This window comes from Prinia subflava, chromosome 18 (assembly GCF_021018805.1).
Source record: "Prinia subflava isolate CZ2003 ecotype Zambia chromosome 18, Cam_Psub_1.2, whole genome shotgun sequence".
Lineage (NCBI taxonomy): Eukaryota > Metazoa > Chordata > Aves > Passeriformes > Cisticolidae > Prinia > Prinia subflava.
In genome coordinates this window covers 2848959-2869325 of record NC_086264.1, presented here as the reverse complement: position 1 = coordinate 2869325, position 20367 = coordinate 2848959, and the positions used below count along the sequence as shown (strand labels likewise).

Sequence of the window (20367 nt, the reverse complement as noted above, 5' to 3'; positions counted from 1 at the left end):
CCTTTCCATTTCCCACAGGCACCAAGTTCAAACACCTGCAAACAACCCACAGCGTCATCACTGCTTCCAGACACCTCAGACAAGTAGAGGCAGCAAAAGAAAAAGAAAATGCTCACAATAAATACTATGTACCTGGCACACAGAGACCAAAAAGATGTAAAATTCCAACAGATTTCCAGAGATGGTTGCACAGGCCAGATCACAGATGTCACAGGCTTAGACAGTCGCCACTTCCAAAACTTTTCTCTTGCAATCTCTTTTCCAGACGAAACCTCAGAGGAAATCCAAATCCTTATTTCCAAAACGTGCTAAAGACCAGCAGGCTGCAGCCAAAAAGGAGATCAACTTTCCAAGTTTCCAAAATTCAAAGTAACCCCAGAGTAAATACTGTACTTCTTCATTTCAAGAAACTGAGTGAAAAGAAATACAAATGCTTTTCTAGTCAGTCTCAGTCTCACAATCCCAAAGTTATTGTAATACAATCATTCCCAAGGGGCTGAAAATGAAGAACCACTATCAGCATATATGGATGGAGGTACCACACTGCAACCCTGCAATCCATAAACATGTAACCTGTCTTCCCTCCCAGCCAGCAACCTTCCCTGTAGCTGCTTACATCTGCACATTAATATTATTTTGCCTTTTCTCTCTATCTTCAAAGGCTTCCAAAACAGCCACACTCCCTTTTGACAGCAGGAATTAAGAGGTTCTCCCCCAGAGCATCGCACCTTCCATTTCTTTGCCCTGCTCACACCTGTCCCAAATTCCTTGGTAAAAATAGCTATAAACATGGGAACTTTGATCAATAAGGTTTTTCAGCACACTTATTAAAAGTGTGCAATAAGCACTGTGGAGGAATGAGGCAAATGTGCTGGTATCTTTCCATTTTTAGAAATGCACATAATTATGCTAACAAACAATAAAACCATGAGGTTAGTCACAGCACTGCAGCCAAAAGAATCAAGTCACCAACCTTGGATTAGCTGGAGATGTAATGAAGGCAAACTAAATATCTTCCCAACTACAAAACAATGTTCAGTTGAACTGGAAGGTGATCCACAGTCTTCCAAAGTGTTTGGAATTTGCCACAGAGAAAGAATTAATTGTCTAAAGAAAGGTCTGCTTTTAGCACAGAATGGCAGGTTTGGGAAATCTAAGGAAAGGATGCACCAGACAATTTCTGACTGCAAACAATCCATCTCCTCCTGTGCAGAAGGGCAAAGAAAAGTCCCTTTCATTGTTCACAGGTATTATACCCACTTTGGGAAAGCAAGGGAAAGATGACATCCCCAGCCTCCAAAATGATGCCAGTTCTCAGTTGCAAGCCTACAGCTTCAACTACTGTGAAACATGGGATCTCTGGAAAGCCAACCCTTTCCACAGCTGGTACCAGCTGTGAGCTGTAACAGGATGCAAGTCATCTGCAGACTTGGCTTCTCCATAAAGAATTTGCAAGGATAAGGTTCACTAAAACCTATTTTGCTTTAAGGACTGAGGAAGGACATTAGGCAGAAGCTGGGGAACAAGACCTTCTTCATCCACAAACCTTACACAGCTGCTGTCTTTTTCAGCTTCTTAACATCAAGCCCTTCTATAATTAAGAAGCATTAAAAGCACGAAAAACACTGTATTCCACAGGCTCAGGTTTTGGACAAAAATCCACACGTGTTACCACTCTCGCAGAAAAAAAATGGTATTTTGAGACTGGAAATGAAACCTGAATGCAAAGACAATGTCTTCTGGAGCACGACGGACATGGTTGTCCAAGGCAACTCCTGGAAAACAGGTGAGCAGGTTGCTGTGACCACCACCAGCAGCTCTTGACAGACATTTTCCACGTAGGACATTGTCAGTGACTGACCTCCCACAACAGAGGGGAAGTTTGTCTCAGTTGTGACTCAAGGAGAAGGTCTGCAACTGAATCACTGCCTGCAAGGGGAACTCCAAAGGGAGCTGCTCATCTCCCTTTCTCTGCCTTGAGAAAGATCCAAACCCAAGCGAATGACCCCTTTTTTATGAGTCCATTTTCACAACAGCCAGGAGAAACTATAAAAACACATGGCAATTCATTTAGTGACAGCTGAGCTGGCATTAAGGCAAGTACAAATAATTGGGAAAATGACAGTGTTCCTCCTAAGTACTGCTGGGGAAGAACGCTCCTTTACGTTACCCCACTTCCAAAGGGACAGCAGGACGAGCCATACAGAGCATGCTGGCAGCTTTCCCAAGAGGACTCATCCTCCTGGGATCAGTTTACAATAAAGCTCAATGAGGGGACAGCTCCAAGCAGAGCCACGCTGTGGGAAAGCCACACAACTCCCAGGTCAGCCCAGACAGTGGGCAGGGAACCACCAGTCCAACTCTGGTCCCTTGCGCTCTGATTCTCCCACTTGTCACAAAGAGAACAGACACCAGGAATAGTCATCCCAGCACAGCAAAGCAGCTGAAAGCACTCCCTAAAATCTTGCCCATTCCCAGGTTTCCCCACGTAGCCAGAACAGCTCCAGTGTGGGTAACTATTTATATCAGCAATCCACCCGGTACTTCAGCAGATGCTCAGCTTTAAATATGGCTTTAAATCTTCTTGCAAGCAGCCAGGCTAAATATATGCTTTGGGTTAAATTTGTTCCCGGTGCTGTCCTGGGTCACAGCTCTCGTTCTGCCTGCCCTGTTCCTACAGGTGCTGGCACACGGTGTCCTGGCAGCCTGCCCCTGTCCCACCGAGGTCCCTCCCATCCTTACACCAAAGCAGAACCAACCCCTTGGACAAGGTGATGCTGGAACATCCAACAATCAAAAATTGCTCACACTTAATCCCAAATGTGGTTTTGTCTGCAGCTGGAAGCTTCTTATTTATTGCCAAAGCCCTAAAGGAACCCACAAGACAAAGAGCAATCTCATTCCAAAGGTGAACAATTCATTACAAAATACTGCCTGCTTTGCATATACACCCATACGTATTTTAAGCAGACGAGGCGAAAGATTTGGAAATCTTCCCTCTTCACCAGTGAATAAAAGTCAACATTAAAGTTGGAATAAAAAACAGACTAGGCTCAGTACAGAGCCCCCAGCACCATTTTTCTGGGCAAATCCCAAGCTACACTGCCCATCCCTAGACCTTCATCAGTTTCCTGTTCCCCCTTCCCATACTCACACGTTACATGCAACACTGGGAGCTGCAACACGCTGCAAAACCCTTGGGCCAGGCCAAAAGAAAATCTAAATGACTTCAGGATAAATCTAAATTAGCAATTTAGAGCACGAGTTTGATATCTGAACTGCACAACGGACAAAAATTAACTCTAAAATAGCTCATGTGAATAACTGTAATCAGCATGTTCTGTGCTGCTGCTTTTGCTTCCAAGCAGCAAATAGGATTCTACAAGCTGTGACAGTCCCTTATCTAAACCAGTCCATCCTCAAATAATCCCCATTTCTTGCAGCAGACATGAAACAACTGTTCTGGATGGCACTACTTTCCTGTCACTAGGAATGCAGAGTATGTTTCAAGCCCAGCTTTAATGCTAAGCCTAGACTAATCCCCCCAGAGAGCTTTATCTAGGCTTTGCCAAAGGAGCAATTGTTACCATAAATACATTTATACTGTTTGATGGTGAGCAGTTTATTCTGCAGAGTGAGCTCCCATTCCCACGATGAAATCCATGCTGGAATGAAATCACTTGAGTGAACTTTTTTTTTTGCTATAGACTCATCCTTCTGAAGTTTCCCATCCTTGGCAATTTACCTTGGAACAGGCTGGGACAAGAAAACCACGATATACAAAGTAGGCAGAACAAGTCCCACATAGATAAAGGGAAACCCAAATAAGAGCAAGTCCAACAAAATGGGGTCAGGGACGTTCTCTAGGAATACACAAAGCACAAGGAAGAGTCCATGCCTAGCTGAACAGCCAAGTCAGCACTCTGCCTGGGAGCAAGGAGCAGGCAGCCTTCTCTTCAGTGTCTGGAGCCTGACAGGTTTGCAAGATGGCCTAGAAAGCTTTCCAAGGCCCCAGGACCAAACACCACACACTGAAATTCTCCCACATCCATGGAACACTTTCCCAGCCTCAAAGCTTCCATTGCTTTCACTGACCTGAAACCAAGCAGTTTCATGCAACTTCTGAGAGCACATTTCCTCATCAGGACCCCACTGATCTATCCTACCCACCAAACTGCCCCCAAATAACTCCCAAAACTTTGTGGCTCCATCACTTGCCATGTCCCCAGTTTGTTGTTTTCACACAGCCTGCTCCACAGGCACCATGTGTGTTGGACTCTGAAATACAACTGCTCCCACAGGACATGGTTACCACCCTCCTACTGGGACAGTACCTGGCACACCACATCCAGCTTGTGAAATGTGAATGAAGGTGCAATGTCTCTGAAAGGTGTTCCAGTATGGCCCATCTGGAGCTCTCTGACACGGAATACACAGTCCTCATCTCTCTTACAGAGAGACCCACCCATCTGGACTACTGCCCATGGAATACCTTCCTTTATCTTCTCCCAGTCTGAGCCACACCCATCTCTGCCCAGATTTGGTGCAGGACACTTGCTAAGTGCCTTGATATCTAAATCTTGTAGTTATCTAAATGTTGTGGTTTCAGAATAACTTCTCTGCCCTCTCTGCACCTCGCACACCAAGTTTCACCACCTCCAGCCAGCTCTTTCTGCTGTTCCTCCCTGTGAGTGGTGCTCTTCAGTCATGTCCTTTTCTCCTGACTGATGACTCACATCCTAAGAGCTACTTATCTGTCTGAAAGACACCAGCAGCACTACCCCAGCGCCACAATGCCCCCAGTGCTCCCCAGCCAAGGACAGCGCTGTGGCCGCCAGCTGCTGTCCTTATTCCCTGTATCAGGCACACAACGCTAATCCATCAGCAGCGTCATCCATCCCCGGGTCAAACCACACCTGCCAGCTCCCACGGGGCCAGGCACTCTGAGCAGACTCCTGTGGATGGGCTTCCAAGGCAGAACACCCAGCTGGCTCGTGGGGGAGTCAGCAGGCTCTTCCCTGTGCTGTGCAAATGGGATTTGACACCTACGCTTTCTGCCTCCTTCAACCTCCCAGCTCACTTCCATTCAGCATAGCTTGAAATCAGGAAAACTGGTTGGTTCCAAGGAAGAAAAGCATGGATTTGAACTCTTGCATCACTTTGACATGGAGGAGCCGGGTTATTAATGGGAGCTGGAAGGCCAAGCCTAGTCAATCCCAGTGTTATGGAACTGCCTTTGGAGCAGGAATAGACGGTAACTGCTAGAGGTCTCCACAGGTCAGGATGTTCAGAACACCTCTCCTTTCCTGCCCAGTCATGCAATTCACAGGGTATTATACACCCACAGCTCAGAGCTCAACCAAACACCCCTGCTCCATTGGATGAACTAGGTTCCCATTGCTATATTTAATATCAAGGTCTCCAGTTGGAAGCAAGACTTGAATACATCCCAATACCACATTCAGGCTGGGACTAGTCCATTCCTAGGCTTCCTTACAAAAACCAAGAAAGGCTCTGCTGATTTATGCATACTTTTATTTCCATGTAACTGCTGAGGCCTACAATGCCCTTCCAGGGGTATCCAAACCATAGGGAAAAGGCGCTACAAGGTCTCTGCCTTTTTTGAGACATAAATTCAGCCATGCAAGTACAAACACATCTATGCAGAACTTACATTTCAGTTAACATCTGCTTTCCTCTTTAGCTTGCAGATGACCAAGTTCTTCCTACACGTAATTCTGATCTACTTAATATCATTATTTTAAAGTTCACTCAGTGGGTAAGAAATCAGCAAAAAAAATCCAAGCAAAGACTCTCCCCTGTTTTAACAGATGTCAGACCAGGATTCAAAGCTGAGCAGCCCACAACTCTCAAGGATTTTGTTTCAGATATCATACAGATTTTAATAAATACACAATTTTTCTAGGAAATGGCTGACACTAACAAAGTGGAAAGGAAATAATTTTCAATGATCAAGTACTAGAACTGAGGCCTTCTCCACCCTATCTTGTTTATTCTTCAGGTTTTTGACACAGAAATCTCAATTTCCATTTCCTTTCATGGTGACCCTTTGGCTGCCAGTCCTTCACATAACAGCTAAAAGAGACAATTTTCACTTATCAGGAAGCCAAAGAGATACAAGTCAGAAGAGAGAAAAGAAAGGCACCTCTTGCCTCTTGATAAGTTGCTGTTTCTTCAAGGCATGAACACGTTCACAACACAGCATCTGTTCCAAACTTCAAAGCAAGATTACCAAAATCACTCCACAAGAAAGAGAAACCCTGGAGTGGGTCCTTGGACTCGACCCACAGCTGCAGAAGAGAGCCTGAACACAAGCTTTGCCTCAAGAGCATTTGGAAGGGCACACTGAGGCTTGGTGTTTCTAAACCATGACAAATGTATTTACTTCAGGGTTCACACTTACACAAAGTCTATGCTGGAGCCACATCCACAGGGGCGCAAAGAGAGTCCTTTGCTATCAGCTTGGTATTCTGTACGGAATTCACTGATTTTTCTTATTTTTTAACACTCCCATTTGGTCATTCCAGCCTGCTGGCAACTAGAATAAAGCAGGTTTTTGGCCTCAAGATTCCTGGTTCCCCCTCCAAGTGTTTCTTAATCATCTAATTCTGTAACAGCTTCCCTGTGTAATCAAAATTGTCCACATTATCGTTGATAGAGAAGATAAATTGAGGGTGCCAAGTGAAAAGGGAAAGGACTCAGAAAGTACTGGTATCAGGCAGAAGGGAGCAGCCCTGCAGTTCTACAGACATCCCTTTATTGCTCTCCACCACTCTGCTCAAACGTCAGTTGATTCCACTCATTAGATCAGCAGCATCTGCTGCTATCGCAGCACTGCCATCTGTGCACTCATTTCCCAAACCCACAATCCCAACTGGAGGTTAGTAGGTCATGGACATAATTCTCTGCTCCTCCTGGGATGAGAGGAGACTCAGTTCCAAGCCACAGGAAGCACCAAGAGCCCCCCTGTTACCCATCCTGACCCTCTAAGGCCTCTCCTGCCCCTCCCAAAATGGCCAAGTGCCCCTTTCTGAGGGCAGAAGCAAGAAGTGACTGGCAAACCTGCCCCAGCTCAGCAGAATGGCAATTTAATGGTGAGAGAATAATAATAAAAAAAAGGACACCAGCTTCAAGAACAGCTAGACCAAAGATCCATATCTGAAATGGTCCCAACAGGAAAAGTTCAATGAGGTTCACAAGAGGCAACTGAAAAAACAAAGAAAGGTTCAGAGAAGAAAAATCAAGGTGTTGGTTATATTGACAGTAAAAGATAAACCCTTGTTTACATATACAGAGAAATGCAGAGCTTTAGGATGGCTTGTTCCCATACTGTCCAACAGATTTGAATGAAGTTTAATCCAAAAAGGGAAGCTCTGCAGTGCCAACCATCACATCTCCAACTCAGCCCTTCTCAGCTGGAGAAACAGCTCTGGCTTCAAATCAAAATGCTTCTAAATGAGATTTTTTTTTCCCCACATGGTAAATTCCTTGGACTTTTCTGTCCCTTAGCAGTTTCACGTGAACGCAGGGAACAGAATTAGGCAAAGCATTAAGGTGGCTTAGGTAATTATAGTGGCACATGCTATCATCAGTTCAAGACACAAGATTAACACAGCAAGCTCGAGTTAAAGCAGGTCTTCCCCATATAAAGAAAGGAACCAGCCTATTTTTTGCTCTATCTAAAATATAAACACCCTACTCTGTCAAAGTGGGAATAAAGACCCCATAAAATCTTCCCAAAGGTATCTCTGCTGGTACTGACACACAGAGGAAGTTCAAAGCTGAAGCTGAAGATCCACTTTCAATCCACCAAGTAGACAGTAACGCACCCTGTGGCTTTAAATACCATGTGAAGATTATGTTGAATTGTTTTCTTCTTTACCTACATGACTAATTGTGTCCCTTTGGGCCAAGGGAGATTTCTAAGAGAATTGCCTGGTCAGGAAAATAGCAGCAAAAACCATTCTCAATTAAGGAAGGCTTAGTCACAGATCTAAGAAAACATGCAGTTAATTGAGGCAGAAGTGACCAGTAAATGAAAATACTGTGTCACTTACACCTACCCCAAAACCAAGGGATTTTAAGACTGAACTTGCTTTGCAGGACATTTTCTCCGTTATGTCCAGACCCAATCTGTCAAATAATTCTTGCTATTTTACCTCAAACTTTGCCACAATTAATTTAATATTAATCAGCTGAGGTTTAGGAATTTAACTCCTCTCCCAAGGAGAGGTTACAGCTATAGAAAAATCTAAACTTTGACTCACCCAAAAACTATTTCTAGCAGTTCTTCAAATTGTAGAGAAAACTTAGAGGTGTGTCAGGAGGGCGGCAGCATTTCGGTGCAAGAGCCAAAAGGGCAGCAAGAACTGTTTGTACTTCTTAGTCAGATTCATTTTTTTACTTCAGGGCTGTGGATCTTGATCACTTCAAGTTGACAACAACCTAGGTGGAATTGCTCAACAGCCCTGCTGTCTATTTTGGTGTTAGTGCCATGGCAAGTGCCGTGGTTGTTTTTGAACAATGGAAAGAGTGGAGGCAGGCTTTAAAAGCCCCCTGAAGAGCTGGCACTGTGCCTTTAAATGCACTGCCCTCAGGAGTAATCCTCACCAAAAGCCCATTATCATTTTATCATTTCTCAATTTCATTCCCTCTTCCTCCCCCAGTGGCTGCTCCTTTCAAACACATACAGGCATCTCTGAAGAACTCAGACCTGAACAGTTTCATCCTGGTCTCTGCACAGGTGGAAAATTCTCTCATCTACAGCCACAATATTCCATGTCCAGGTGCTTGCGACAGTTTCACATGGCACACGACAACAGACTCCTTTTCACTTCTCAGCACCACCCAGACATCATCACAGTCCAAGGAACACTGAAATCCTCGGAATAAAAGATTCTTTCTAGATTCTACATGACACCTGAGGCACCCACCAGACTCGCCGCAGCTGGAGGTGACTGACAAACACCAAGTGACACAAGCGCTACTGGAAATAGAATGCACAAGGAATAAGTCACGCTGGAGAACTGAATTTCAGCCTACACTGCTGATTTCTTTAGAGGAACCACGCACAATGGCAAAGATAGGACTGGGTTGGTTTATATGGCTAAGGAGTCCCTTCCAAAGGACTTTTGGTGGAACTTCAGTGCCTGGGCAAGGACAGAGAAGGCAGAGAGTGTGGGGAACGCTGCTGCATTAGGCCCCTGGCGCAGCTGACTCTCTGAAGACTTCCAACACCAGGTCCCAGGGCTTCCCAAAGGGCAGCTAGTGGCAGGGGACGTGCAGATGCCACGTGCCACCTTCAAGCCTGTCGGCACGTGTAGGCTTCCTACAGGTACCTGAGCCATGCCCAAATTTAATCAGGCAGTGCACATAACTCATCCAGAGACAACTGCTCCAGAGACCCCCAACCCTCACTTTGATGAACAACTTCAGAAATTAACCTGAAGGGAAAAATCCCAACTCCCAGACTGTTCTGGGCCAGAAAAGAATTAATCCCCTGTACCTGACACCCTTGGCATTCGTCTTAACAACCAGACAGTAATGGTTTAGTGCTTGGGAGCCTCCTGACCTCATGACACCTAAGGAGGGAGGACGTTTAGCTCTACCTTTTATCACGTCCACCAGAAATCTGGACTTTGCAAGCGAATAAAAAAATCGAAACCTGATCTCCTTTCCAAGCTGTCATGAGCAAGGAATGAAAGCTTGTATGACCTCCATGCTGTATAAACCTGCATTTACTTAAAGGAGATGGACGTTCAGCGTAAGGGAAGTGCAAATGGTTTTAAAGAAACCGAAATGTTTGCAACAAGCCCTGATGTGATTGGCACATGCAAAAGTCAAAGTAAAAAAGAAAAAAAAATCACAAGTCCAGGCAAGGCTTGTTGCAAAAAGTGCATTTTTTTAATTAGCTGTCCAGGTGAAAGGCTGTACTCTTGCCAAGAAGAAGAGGAAAGCCTTTGCCTAGGGCAATAGGTCACATCCAGACCGAACGTCATATCACCATGTCCCTTCATCCTGCCCAAGCGCTTCAGTAGGATGTGGAGGGCTCTGCAGTGAGGCCACAGGAACAAGAAAAAGGCCATCCTGACCCTCTCTTGGAATGAGAGCTGGGGTAAGTAAGGGGTGAAGGCAGCTGGGTTTAGCTGCTGCTGGAAGTACCCCCCTCCAACACGAGTCTCTTCTCTGTCACTCCCACACCTCAAGAAGCCCTTCTAACTCTCACCAATGGCATCCTCATGTCTTCACACTGACACATGGCAGGGTTAGATTAGATACCAGGGAGACACTGTTCCCTGTGAGGGTGGTGAGGCTCTGGCACAGGGTGCCCAGAGACACTGCGGAAACTCAACCCCTGGCAGTGGTTCAAGGTTGGACAGGACTTGGAGCAACCTGGGTAATGGGAGGTGTCCCTGCCCATGGCAGGAGCTGGGATGAGATGGGGTTTGAGGTCCCTTCCAAGCCAAAGCACTCTGAGCCCGTGGTTCTCAAGCCCCTGCCCACCGTGGAAGCGGGGTGGGCCGCAGGCAGCCGTACCCCAGGCAGTCAGACACCAATCCCAGCATTCCAGCGTCTCTCCCAGCATTGTGCAAGCCCTCCCCACAGGGTGGGAACCAACCCAGGGCTGTGTCAGCAGCAGGCTGACCTCCTCACCTGTGCCCTGCCCACAGCCTGCCCGCCCCAAGCACCTTCCCATGCCCTTTCCCATGGACACAGCCAGCTGCACCTTGCCAGCCACTCCAACAGGCCCGCAGCTATGCAGAGTGCACGTCTGCAAGCCAAGCAGTAATTAGTTCTGTGTTTAATTTACCTCTGCATTTGCACTACAGTGGACCTAAGCACACTCCCTGCAGTACTGGAGGGGCAGAAGAAGGCCTGTTTCAACTGACCCCAGCACTTGGGACCAAGCCACAAGCCGTGCAGTTCTCAAAAATGAAGACACCTAAATTGCCCTCTATTTATGGCAAAGTCTCCCTGAACCATTTTCCCTATGTAAAATGCCAACACAAAAACAATTAAGCAATGTCAGTACTTTCACTGCAGTGAGCTGAGGCTAAAAGTTTTTGGAAAATCCCACCCCATGTCTTGAAAAGTCAGGAAAGAAACTGGATGGCTGAAAAATCCAATAACACGAACAGAAAGACAACCCTTGACACAATCCTGACTGTGCTGCATCCGCTCAGCTAAGTAGGTTCATTTATTTCCATCCTGAAGCTCTCTCCTGCTATTTATAGCACCTGCCTTAATGAACTTTCATGGCAAACACCAAGCTTGAGCGTTCCTAACCATATGTCTAAATATCCTTGCTGAATTAATTTGACCTTTTCATGAATGGACCATTCCAGTCAGATTGGCACTCTTCACTGGAAATCACAGAATCACAGAAGGGGAGTTGGAAATTGGGTTAGAAGAAACCTTAAAGATCTGCTCATTCCATCCCTCTGCCATGGGCAGGCACGCCTTCCACTATCCCAGGTTGCTCCAAGCCCTGTCCAATCTGGCCTTGGACACTTCCACGGATGAGGTCTCCACCACTTCTTTGGGCAACCTATCAGCTGGGACATTCTCCACAGTAAACTGCTCCCGCAAAGCAGGAACTCCAACTTGGGAAGCAGTACCAGAAATTTACCTGCCTTCAGTGCAAATCTGATCCATCCATCCTCACCTTCACTGGGAGAGATGCACTACTTGTGGAAAGGCAGCACAAGCCTCAAACGGCACCTTAAAAAAATGACTTCTCTGCAAACATGAGAAGTGCTCCTCCAAACCCACATCTGAGGGCTCAAGAGATGACTTTTACTAAAAGCCTCAAGAACTACTGCTAGTGGGTGGAAGAGGAATTCTCTGAGCAAACTAAAACCTTTACAAACCTTTGATACAATGTATCATCCCTTCCTTCCTTCTCTTTTTATATGGGTCCTCTTATCCCTGCTTTTAAGTATTCCAAAATTTAGATTCTGTACTTAAATTTATGAATATGGCAACATTCTGACATCTGACAAAAATCAGGTTTTACTCTCTTCAGGGCTGCAAGCACTAAGAAAATTCTATTCCTTGGCAGTAAGAATTTGTCAAACCCACAAGTGGTTTTAAAAAGTCAGTAAAGTATTGCACCACCTGGGTTTGCACCAGGGAGGTGAGCCAAAGTGACTTGGAGGGCAAACAGACAAGGAGAAAAAATCCCTTCCCAGATCAAGTAGAGATGCATTTACTCATCGGAAAATCTCTGCACACTTGTAGTAAAGAATGAGGAAGAGGGAAATGGACTCAGAGAAACTTCATCCGCCTTCCTTGTTCCTCAATTGTCTCATCCCTTGCAAGGAGCAGCAAACTACACCATTCTCTTTGTTCTGACACAAACACCTGCTGACCTGATGAGGCAAAGTCTAAAAAGTGTTTCCTCCTTACTGGGCCTAAATGGAAACCAAGGCTAGGCTGGTTAGAGGAGGGGCTTTTAGACAAGAGGTGCTGGGATGTTTCACCTGGAAGAGGGATTTGTCATCGTCTGCAGTCCTGCCTGAGAACCAGGGTGTGGATGCCAGAGCTACCTGAGAGCAGAGACAGCCCCGCAGGCCTGGAATGTCCTGAAAGGGCTCTGCAGAGGGAACATCGCCTTCCTGCCTCCTCCTCAGTCTGACAGAGTATCCCTGTCTGGATTTGTGAAGGAGGCATGGTTCCCAAGCAATAATTTCCTTAGGATAAAATGTATCTGTACACATTCTACCTGCCCAACTCTCTCCAGATGGGAGAGCTGAAGGTTGTTTATAAACTATCAGAGTTTGGCTTGTTTGGCTCAGCTGGACACAAATTAAAAAAATAAAAAGAACTGACATTTCTGGACTGCACCAATTCCCAAACACAGAGGCTCAGCTAAACTGGTTTGGAATTGGAACAAAACGTTTCTAGGGAAGGTTTGCATTTCTGGACCTGTTTATTCTCTTGGTGGTATCAATGGACGTGGTCCACCAGGTTTGGTTGTTGTGAGCAGCTTGACCCAGTGAGTCAAACCGAGATTTGGTCAAAGTCCAATTGCAGTTTGGGGTTTTCATCCAAGAAGCTGAGAAATCATTTTCGGTTGAGATGCTTAAGCTTAGGCTTGTGGTCCTTAGGGACAGATCAAGAAATCCAAACTGATGTACCAAATCACAGCTGGCTTAAGTTTCTACTCAGGAAAAACCAAGGTCTCGATATACAGAACAATAAAATTGTTCCCTGAACTTGCACAAATTATTTTAACAACTACATTATTAAAGATTTTGCAAATCAAGCTCTATATAATTGTCCTTTCATTAGAAGATAAACTAAATCACCAGATCAATACCCAAGCTGAACTGACAGTGTCTAATACTAGCCAAGGTGATAACTGCAAAAATCAATGAAGAGAAGGAGCGGTATAAATTCAGGATTTTGTAAATTGAGATATGTTGGACCAAAACTCGCAGTGTTTGAGGTTTCTTCATGACAGATCAGAATTTGCTTGTTTTAAACCACACAGCCCTCACACATACTTCAACTTCTGATATTCCACACTCTTTACTGACTGCCTTAAATATATGAAATGTAGTTCATTTCAGCTTTCTCCCAACTCCATTCAAGTTGCTGGGCAGTATTTCCCAGCTCTTAGTTTATATTAATATTAGTTAACATTAAAAGCTCATATTCTTTTGAAACTGAATTTGAGCCACCTACCCCCCAAACAATGCCTATTATGGGATGAAGATTAAAACCCCAGGGTTCTAACTGAGGTTTCTTGCCTGCATTACAGCACTGGACACCAACCTAAGCTAGTACATGCTGCCTGGAGAGAAATGGGCTTCTGTCAGACACACTTGTGTGACACAGCTGGTGGAGAGAGAAGAAAGGCTTCTTGAAAACAAAAGAAATGGTGGGAAACACAAAATTCAGGTCAGCTCTGAAGACAAGAATTTCAGAAGAGAAAAAACCCAGGGATATGAGGTAACCTGTAATTCAAGAGAGTAATCTGAACTACCCCTCTTCTTTACAGAGTTCCAAGCTAGGTGAGCCAGCTCGTAAAAAGATCTGGCCACCAGCACAAAACAGCAGGTCCCTGTGAGGACCTGGAAAAGTATCCAGATACCTGAGATGGCGAACAACCGAGAAAAGGGCCCAGTGATGGGGTATGAATGCTACTGCATGGGACACTGGGAATATTTATGCAATTCCACTCCAAAAGTCTGCAGCATAAAGAGGTCAGAGTGGAAAAGCCTATGGGAAAACTGCAGATAGAAAGACTGCATATTTTTACATGCAGGTGTAGGTGCAGATAAGAACATATAACTGCATAGAAACAGCAGAGGAGAAAAAACACCACAAAAACCTCCTCAAATGCCACAGACACAATGATGGACAAAATGAAAGACAGGACATGAACACCTGAAGAAAAAATGGGTTTTCAACCAGTCACTTAGCCCATGGAAATAATTCCCCTACAATATGATACATTCAGAAGTGAAAAAGGAATTTCTACAGGCCTGGTCAGTTGCTGCTGAAGAACAGAGGTGTAAACATAAAAATTAAGTTTAAAACATCTGAGTTCTTGAAAGTGGTTAATTATGTCTTTTGGTGCAAAACTAACTCCTGGTTTCTGAGCGCTGACAAAAAACCTTCTTTGGGACAATCAGGGAACAAGAGCTGGGAAGAGCGAATGCAATCTGTGACTCCCCTTCCAGGTGTTGTTCTCTGAAGATGGTAACCAGGCTACAGACATGACTCATCTGTCCCATGTTACTGTCTCTATCTACAGCAAGTACCCAGCAACATGAGTTCAAAATGAAAAATGAATGTATTTCTTCAATCCAAGATCCAGCCGTATGGATCTGTCACACAGGAAGCATTTCTCCACTTACAAACGAAGCTCCAACCATCTGGAATTAACCTCAACAATCCAAGTTGTATCACATCCTGGGCTGTTCTGCTACACTCAACCCCATCAGCCTTCCCGTTTCCCCCAGGCTCCTACCAAAGGAGCTTTCTCCCAGATTTCCAGACAAGCTTGTGGCCAACAGAGAATACAGTGGGACGAATGCAGCCCTGTGGCAGTCTCTGCACAGTGATGGCACTAGCTAAAGGTCTCTGTCCTCTGCTTAACAATTCTGGTGGGAATAGAGGCACAGGACAAAAATGGACCAAAATGGACTCTGCCTGCTTGTCAATATTTAGATATTCAATCCCTACAGATACTCAAACATACAGCAAAGCTCCATCTGATTCTTTCTTTTGTTTTCAAATCCTGGAACTGGTTAATTACCAAAGGGAAAATGCTGTTAGCACCGCAAGTTAACGACACATGAGGCTGAAACCATAGGGTGCTGGAATTCCAGAGCATGTGCACATCCCAGAGCCAGGGCAGAAGCTGCAATAGATCTACCTAGGCACTACTCAGTCTTTGCCCTTGCCTGCTATCTCTTTACACACAGTGTCAAATTGCTTTCCTAAACATTTGGCCTGCTCCTGCCTGGCATCTGCTCAAGGGCCAACTCAGGTGATATAGAGGGATGAAATGTCTGCTCCAGCCTGGGCCTTTTCCAAGCCACAGCAGCTGCCTAAGGCTGCTCCAACCCTGCAACGTGAGACGATTGTTTTCATGGATCAAGTTTCATCCTCTGTGAGCAGACCCCTAGACAACAGACCATTGTAATGAGTGACAAATGGAAACAGTACTCACTGAGTGGTTTAAGGATGCTGCTGCTTGTCTCATCAGCGTTTTCTATGTCTGATTTGTCCGAGTAGTTCTCCGAGATTTTCTCCTTTTCTTTCTTTTCTTTGTGCCCAGGTCTTCTTCTGTGACGCCTCCTCCGCCTGTAGCTCTTCGGCACGTGGACCCCGATGTAAATTGTGTGGTGACCTAGTGAACAGAAGCACACAAATATTAACTTCAACACTGGGCAGTTTGGGCACCACCAGTTGGGCCAGCACAGTTCACACTGCGTTTCTTTGAATCCCCAAAATGGTTTGGGTTGGAAGGAACCTTGAAGCTCACCTCATTTCAAAACCCTGCCATGGGCAGGGACACCTCCACTATCCCAGGCTGCTCCAAGCCCAGCCCAACTCGGCCTTGGACACTTCCAGGAATCCAGGGGCAGCCACAGATTCTCTGAGCAACACATGCCAGGGCCTCACCACCCTCATAGGAAAGAATTTCTTTCATATATCTAACCTAAACTTCCCCTCTTTCAGTTTGAACTCATTACTCTTTGTCCTATCCCTGTTTCACTCCAATAGGCAAGTGAACTATCCTTCTTTGCTGTCCTAAAGTTAATTAGTCCTGTTTTTCTTGCCTTCAAAAGTGAGCTTGGAGCTCTGTAGCTACCATTTAGAGAAGTATTTTTGTCCCATCATTTCTGAGAGTACATGCCAGTGCAGACTCAGATAATTGTTGTCCTTGTGAGTCATTTAAATACAAAAATAAACCCCAGAGAAGGCCATCATACTCATTTTGTAATATCAAACAGAGTGCTTTTCAAACACATTCTACACTAATTTTCCATTTGTTTTACCAAATACACTGGCTGAACTTAACAACTACCTCATACCAAGTAATTCAGTTTAATTGAAGAGCTTAGACCAACAAAATCTACATTACTTGACTCTGCAGTCCATTGTATAACAAGTGTCAAAGTACCATTAGATACCTTACACAGGTGCCACCAGAGGTCCCATGCTCTAAGTACCATTAGGTTGCTATTGTAACACAGCAGAGGAGGAAGGACTACTCACAGAAGTTCCTATCAACTCTTACTTGACACTTTCTGAAACAAAAATTAACTAGTAACAAAGTGCCAAATCTCATAAGCTGGCTGTAAATCCCAAGGATGTCCATGAAATGAGACTTGGATTTCAAACTAAAGCACTTCAACGACATTTGCCAATGGTTGTGTCTTTTTATGTCTGGTAAGAATGTTTTCTTTTCAGGCCTTTCTGTACTTCTGTCAGCTCAGGATTAATATTCTGTGCTTACAGAAAGCACTTAAATGTTGTCTTCTCTGCCCAGATCATTCAGACATCTCACTGTAAGCTGTAAAGGCAGCTCTTACAAAAGCAATTCTTGAGAAATGAGAGCTGGATTTCATACTTTGGACCAGGTTTGGTTTCCCCATTTCTGTCCCAGAGTGGCTAAATGGAGAGTTTCAGATGAACAGACTGAGTAAAGAAATTTTTCTGAATGAATGACACACAAACTAAACATGTGTCTCTAATTCCTCCTTATGACAAATCCAATCTTGGCAACCAAACTGAAAATTTAGGCACAAAATACTCCATTTCTGTAACAAACTGATTGGCCATTGAAACACAACCCTGCATTTGCCATTTCAGATTCCACGCGCCCCTGAGGCCAGCTGTGAGGCCTTTATTTTGCATGTTTCAACCTTTATTTTGCATGTTTGCTTATCTTGTTATAGCCTCTGCCATGGGCAGGGACACCTTCCACTACACAATGTTTGCTCCAAGCCACATCCAGCGTGGACACTTCCAGAGGCGGAAGAAAGAGGATTCTGGAGCTGAGCAGGGTTCAAACTCAGGCAGTGGAACAGTGACAGAACAGGGTCCTGTGTCTGCTGCCTCTTGTCAGAATCGCCATCTCCGAGGAATGGGATCACACCACAAAGGGAAAGGGCAGAGCCACAGACATCTGTAGCAAGACCTCCCAGACTGACACCTGAAGATCCGATTTAGCTCTTGCGTGCCTAAGGAAACCCAGAAAGCTCTTCCAGCAACTGGAAACATCTGCTTTAACGTGGCAGATGGCCTGAGTGCTGCACAGGGACAGGGAAGGAGAGATTTTATCTGAGCACAAGCAGGAGCTGGAGGGTGGGGGTGACCCAGACAGACAGGGCAGTGGTGGCCCTTCCCAAGGGATTCTCACACTCAAAAAACTGTGTTGCAAATGCCTGATGCAAAAGGTATCTGTATTAAACAACATTCCCCTTTGAATCACTTGAATTCTGTGGTCAGCTTGATAATAGAAACACATCACAGTGAGCCCGCAATCTTAATACTTTAATATGCTGCCAACAGAACTGGACAATCTCTTTAATCTTTGGATCACGTGTGCACAGCACAGATTTTGGTAATATGAAACTCACTTGTATATACACAGGCAAACATCTGCATTACTTAGTTGCTTTTCCCTAGTCTGAAGGCAGAGACTTATTTAATGTTCCTTGCTGTGCACCCCTCCGCCCCCCCTTCGACTGTTCAGGGAGGCCAAACAAGGCATTTTCCTTCTCCATGTACTTGAAGTGCTTGGCATCTGTTTATATTGTTCCAAATGCTGAGATAATCTTCTAGGCTCCCTTCCCAAAGCGCCTGGAAGGAAACAATTGACACATACTCTCAATGCACTGGGCTCCTGGGACATTTCCGACTCACCGGGGGAACACAGCCTTTCCCATGAGAACCACTGCCTGAGAAACGTAACATGACACACAGGCACCACAAGAATCCTACAGCTTGGAGAGGATGGGAAGCACAGAGCTGAGTGCTAAACTTCGGGTAACTCACACCTGTTCTCTTGTACACCCACCACAGCTCCTCCTGAGGGGCTGCTCCATGGCCCTCCCCGCTCTCCCCAGGACACCACTAGTAAGATGCACATGCAGACCTGCATGTCCCGGTGGCACCTACTCTCTTCGAAGGGACAGTGGGCAGAGGCTACTTTGGACTTACACTGACTAGCTGCAATCTTTGACTTTTGCGACCACAGAAAATGTTTGTGCCCCAAGTTCACAACAAAATCCTTTCATCTGATTACTAATAAAACAAAAAAGCAGTTATCACCAGAGAGGTTCTCCTGGAAAACCTTAGTTGAAACCACATCTTTGTCTTTACTAAGAGCTACTGAAGAACAGCAGTTCATGATTCAGCACCCAGATTTGGAGTTTGGGCATAGGAGACTCCCTGAATCAGTTTCACTGATGAAAACTCACTTGTGTAGCACCCAGCTGAGGTTCTGTGAAACGCAGCATTCCCTCCCTGCCTGCAGGAATATCTGCTCATCATTATTAAGGCTAGGGTGGACAAGCGCTTGGAGCAACCCAGTCTAGTGGCAGGTGTCCCTGCCCATGGCAGAGTGGTGGAATTAGATATCCTTAAGGTCCCTTCCAACCACATCCATTCTGAGAGATCACTTTATTATGAGCCTCTCAAATTTTAAGCACTAGCTCTTTTTAAAAAAGGATACTAGGGAATGGCTCTTGTTCAGCAAAGCAAAAACTCAAGTCACTTGGAGGAAGAAGCTGAAAGTTACGGGATCAAGGGACAAAATCTGCCTGCTGCATCTAAGAAGGAATCCTTTCCACATGACTGGATTCTTGGGACTCAGAGTGTGGTAACACCAGACCATAAAGAATCTCACACCAGCACCATAAAAGAAAACAAGATCAAAAGCTAATATTAAAAATGTGTAAAGGACTGAAAATAAGCTGAGCATTAGCAGTTTTTACCCAGCCCTTGTTTTTCCTTTAAAGACTCCTTTGCAAAGAACAGGGAGAGTCACTTTCAACCCCATCAGATTGTGACAGGCCCATGTGGTTACAGTTGTCCACAAAGCCAAAATCTTCCCCACCAGCTCTGGCCAAGTATTTTGGGCCACCTGAAAAATGGGCTTTGCTCAGAATGCCCCAGCCATGTCACTCAGAGGCCTATGGCATGGGGTTGGAATGAGACGATCTTTAAGGTTTCTTCCAACCCAAACCACTCCGTGATTCCATGAAAGGCAGGATCTTCTCAGCCCATTTTCACAGCCCAGCCATCAGTCTTATCCCAGGGTGGAACTGAAAGCCTCAGGTAGCCCCCCCCACCTAGAGATCTGCTCTGCAGTCACAGAGGGGCAGGGGACACAGCCTGCCACGTGCTTCGTCAGCAGAAGATGGCACAGCTTTGTGTCCAAGGAGGTGTCAGCACACAGCCAAAGCTACAGGAAGAGGTGGCACCAGCCAGGACACTGCCAGGATCACAGCCATGTCAGTGTGCTTTAGAGCAGCTGTTTTTCCAACCTGGGATTGGTGGCAGAAGGCACTTCTCATTTTGTATGAGAATCAAAGAAAATTAACAACATAAAAAAAGCCCACGGCTCAAAAGGACAAATAAATCAGGGGGATGATCCATTTTAAAGGGGAGATACTAAAAGTAGTACTAAGGAAGTCCCAAACTAAGCCCTGCTTAGTCTCAAATCAGCTCAAGAAACAAGAACAGAAGGCCATGCCGTCACGTGCCAGGTGCCCTTAGCTCTACCTGGATACAGAGGAGTTTACAGCTGCTGGCAGCAGCAGAGGGGCAGGACCTGCACCCTGCCCAGATCTGCCTTCCAGGACACAAGCTGTTCTG

General features: G+C 45.4%; 1 protein-coding gene across 3 annotated transcripts in view; it reads right to left on the bottom strand.

The window, feature by feature from the left end:
- The window catches only part of SLC4A4 (solute carrier family 4 member 4), a 116821-nt gene that overhangs the window by 69602 nt on the left and 26852 nt on the right, over positions 1-20367 (bottom strand). For all 3 annotated transcript variants that reach the window (XM_063415259.1, XM_063415257.1, XM_063415258.1), the window contains one exon: positions 15707-15886. Coding sequence is in view for 2 of the 3 variants with exons in the window: in XM_063415257.1 (XP_063271327.1) it covers positions 15707-15886 (180 nt within the window). In the remaining variant the exon portion in view is untranslated. The remainder of the gene's footprint in view (positions 1-15706; positions 15887-20367) is intronic.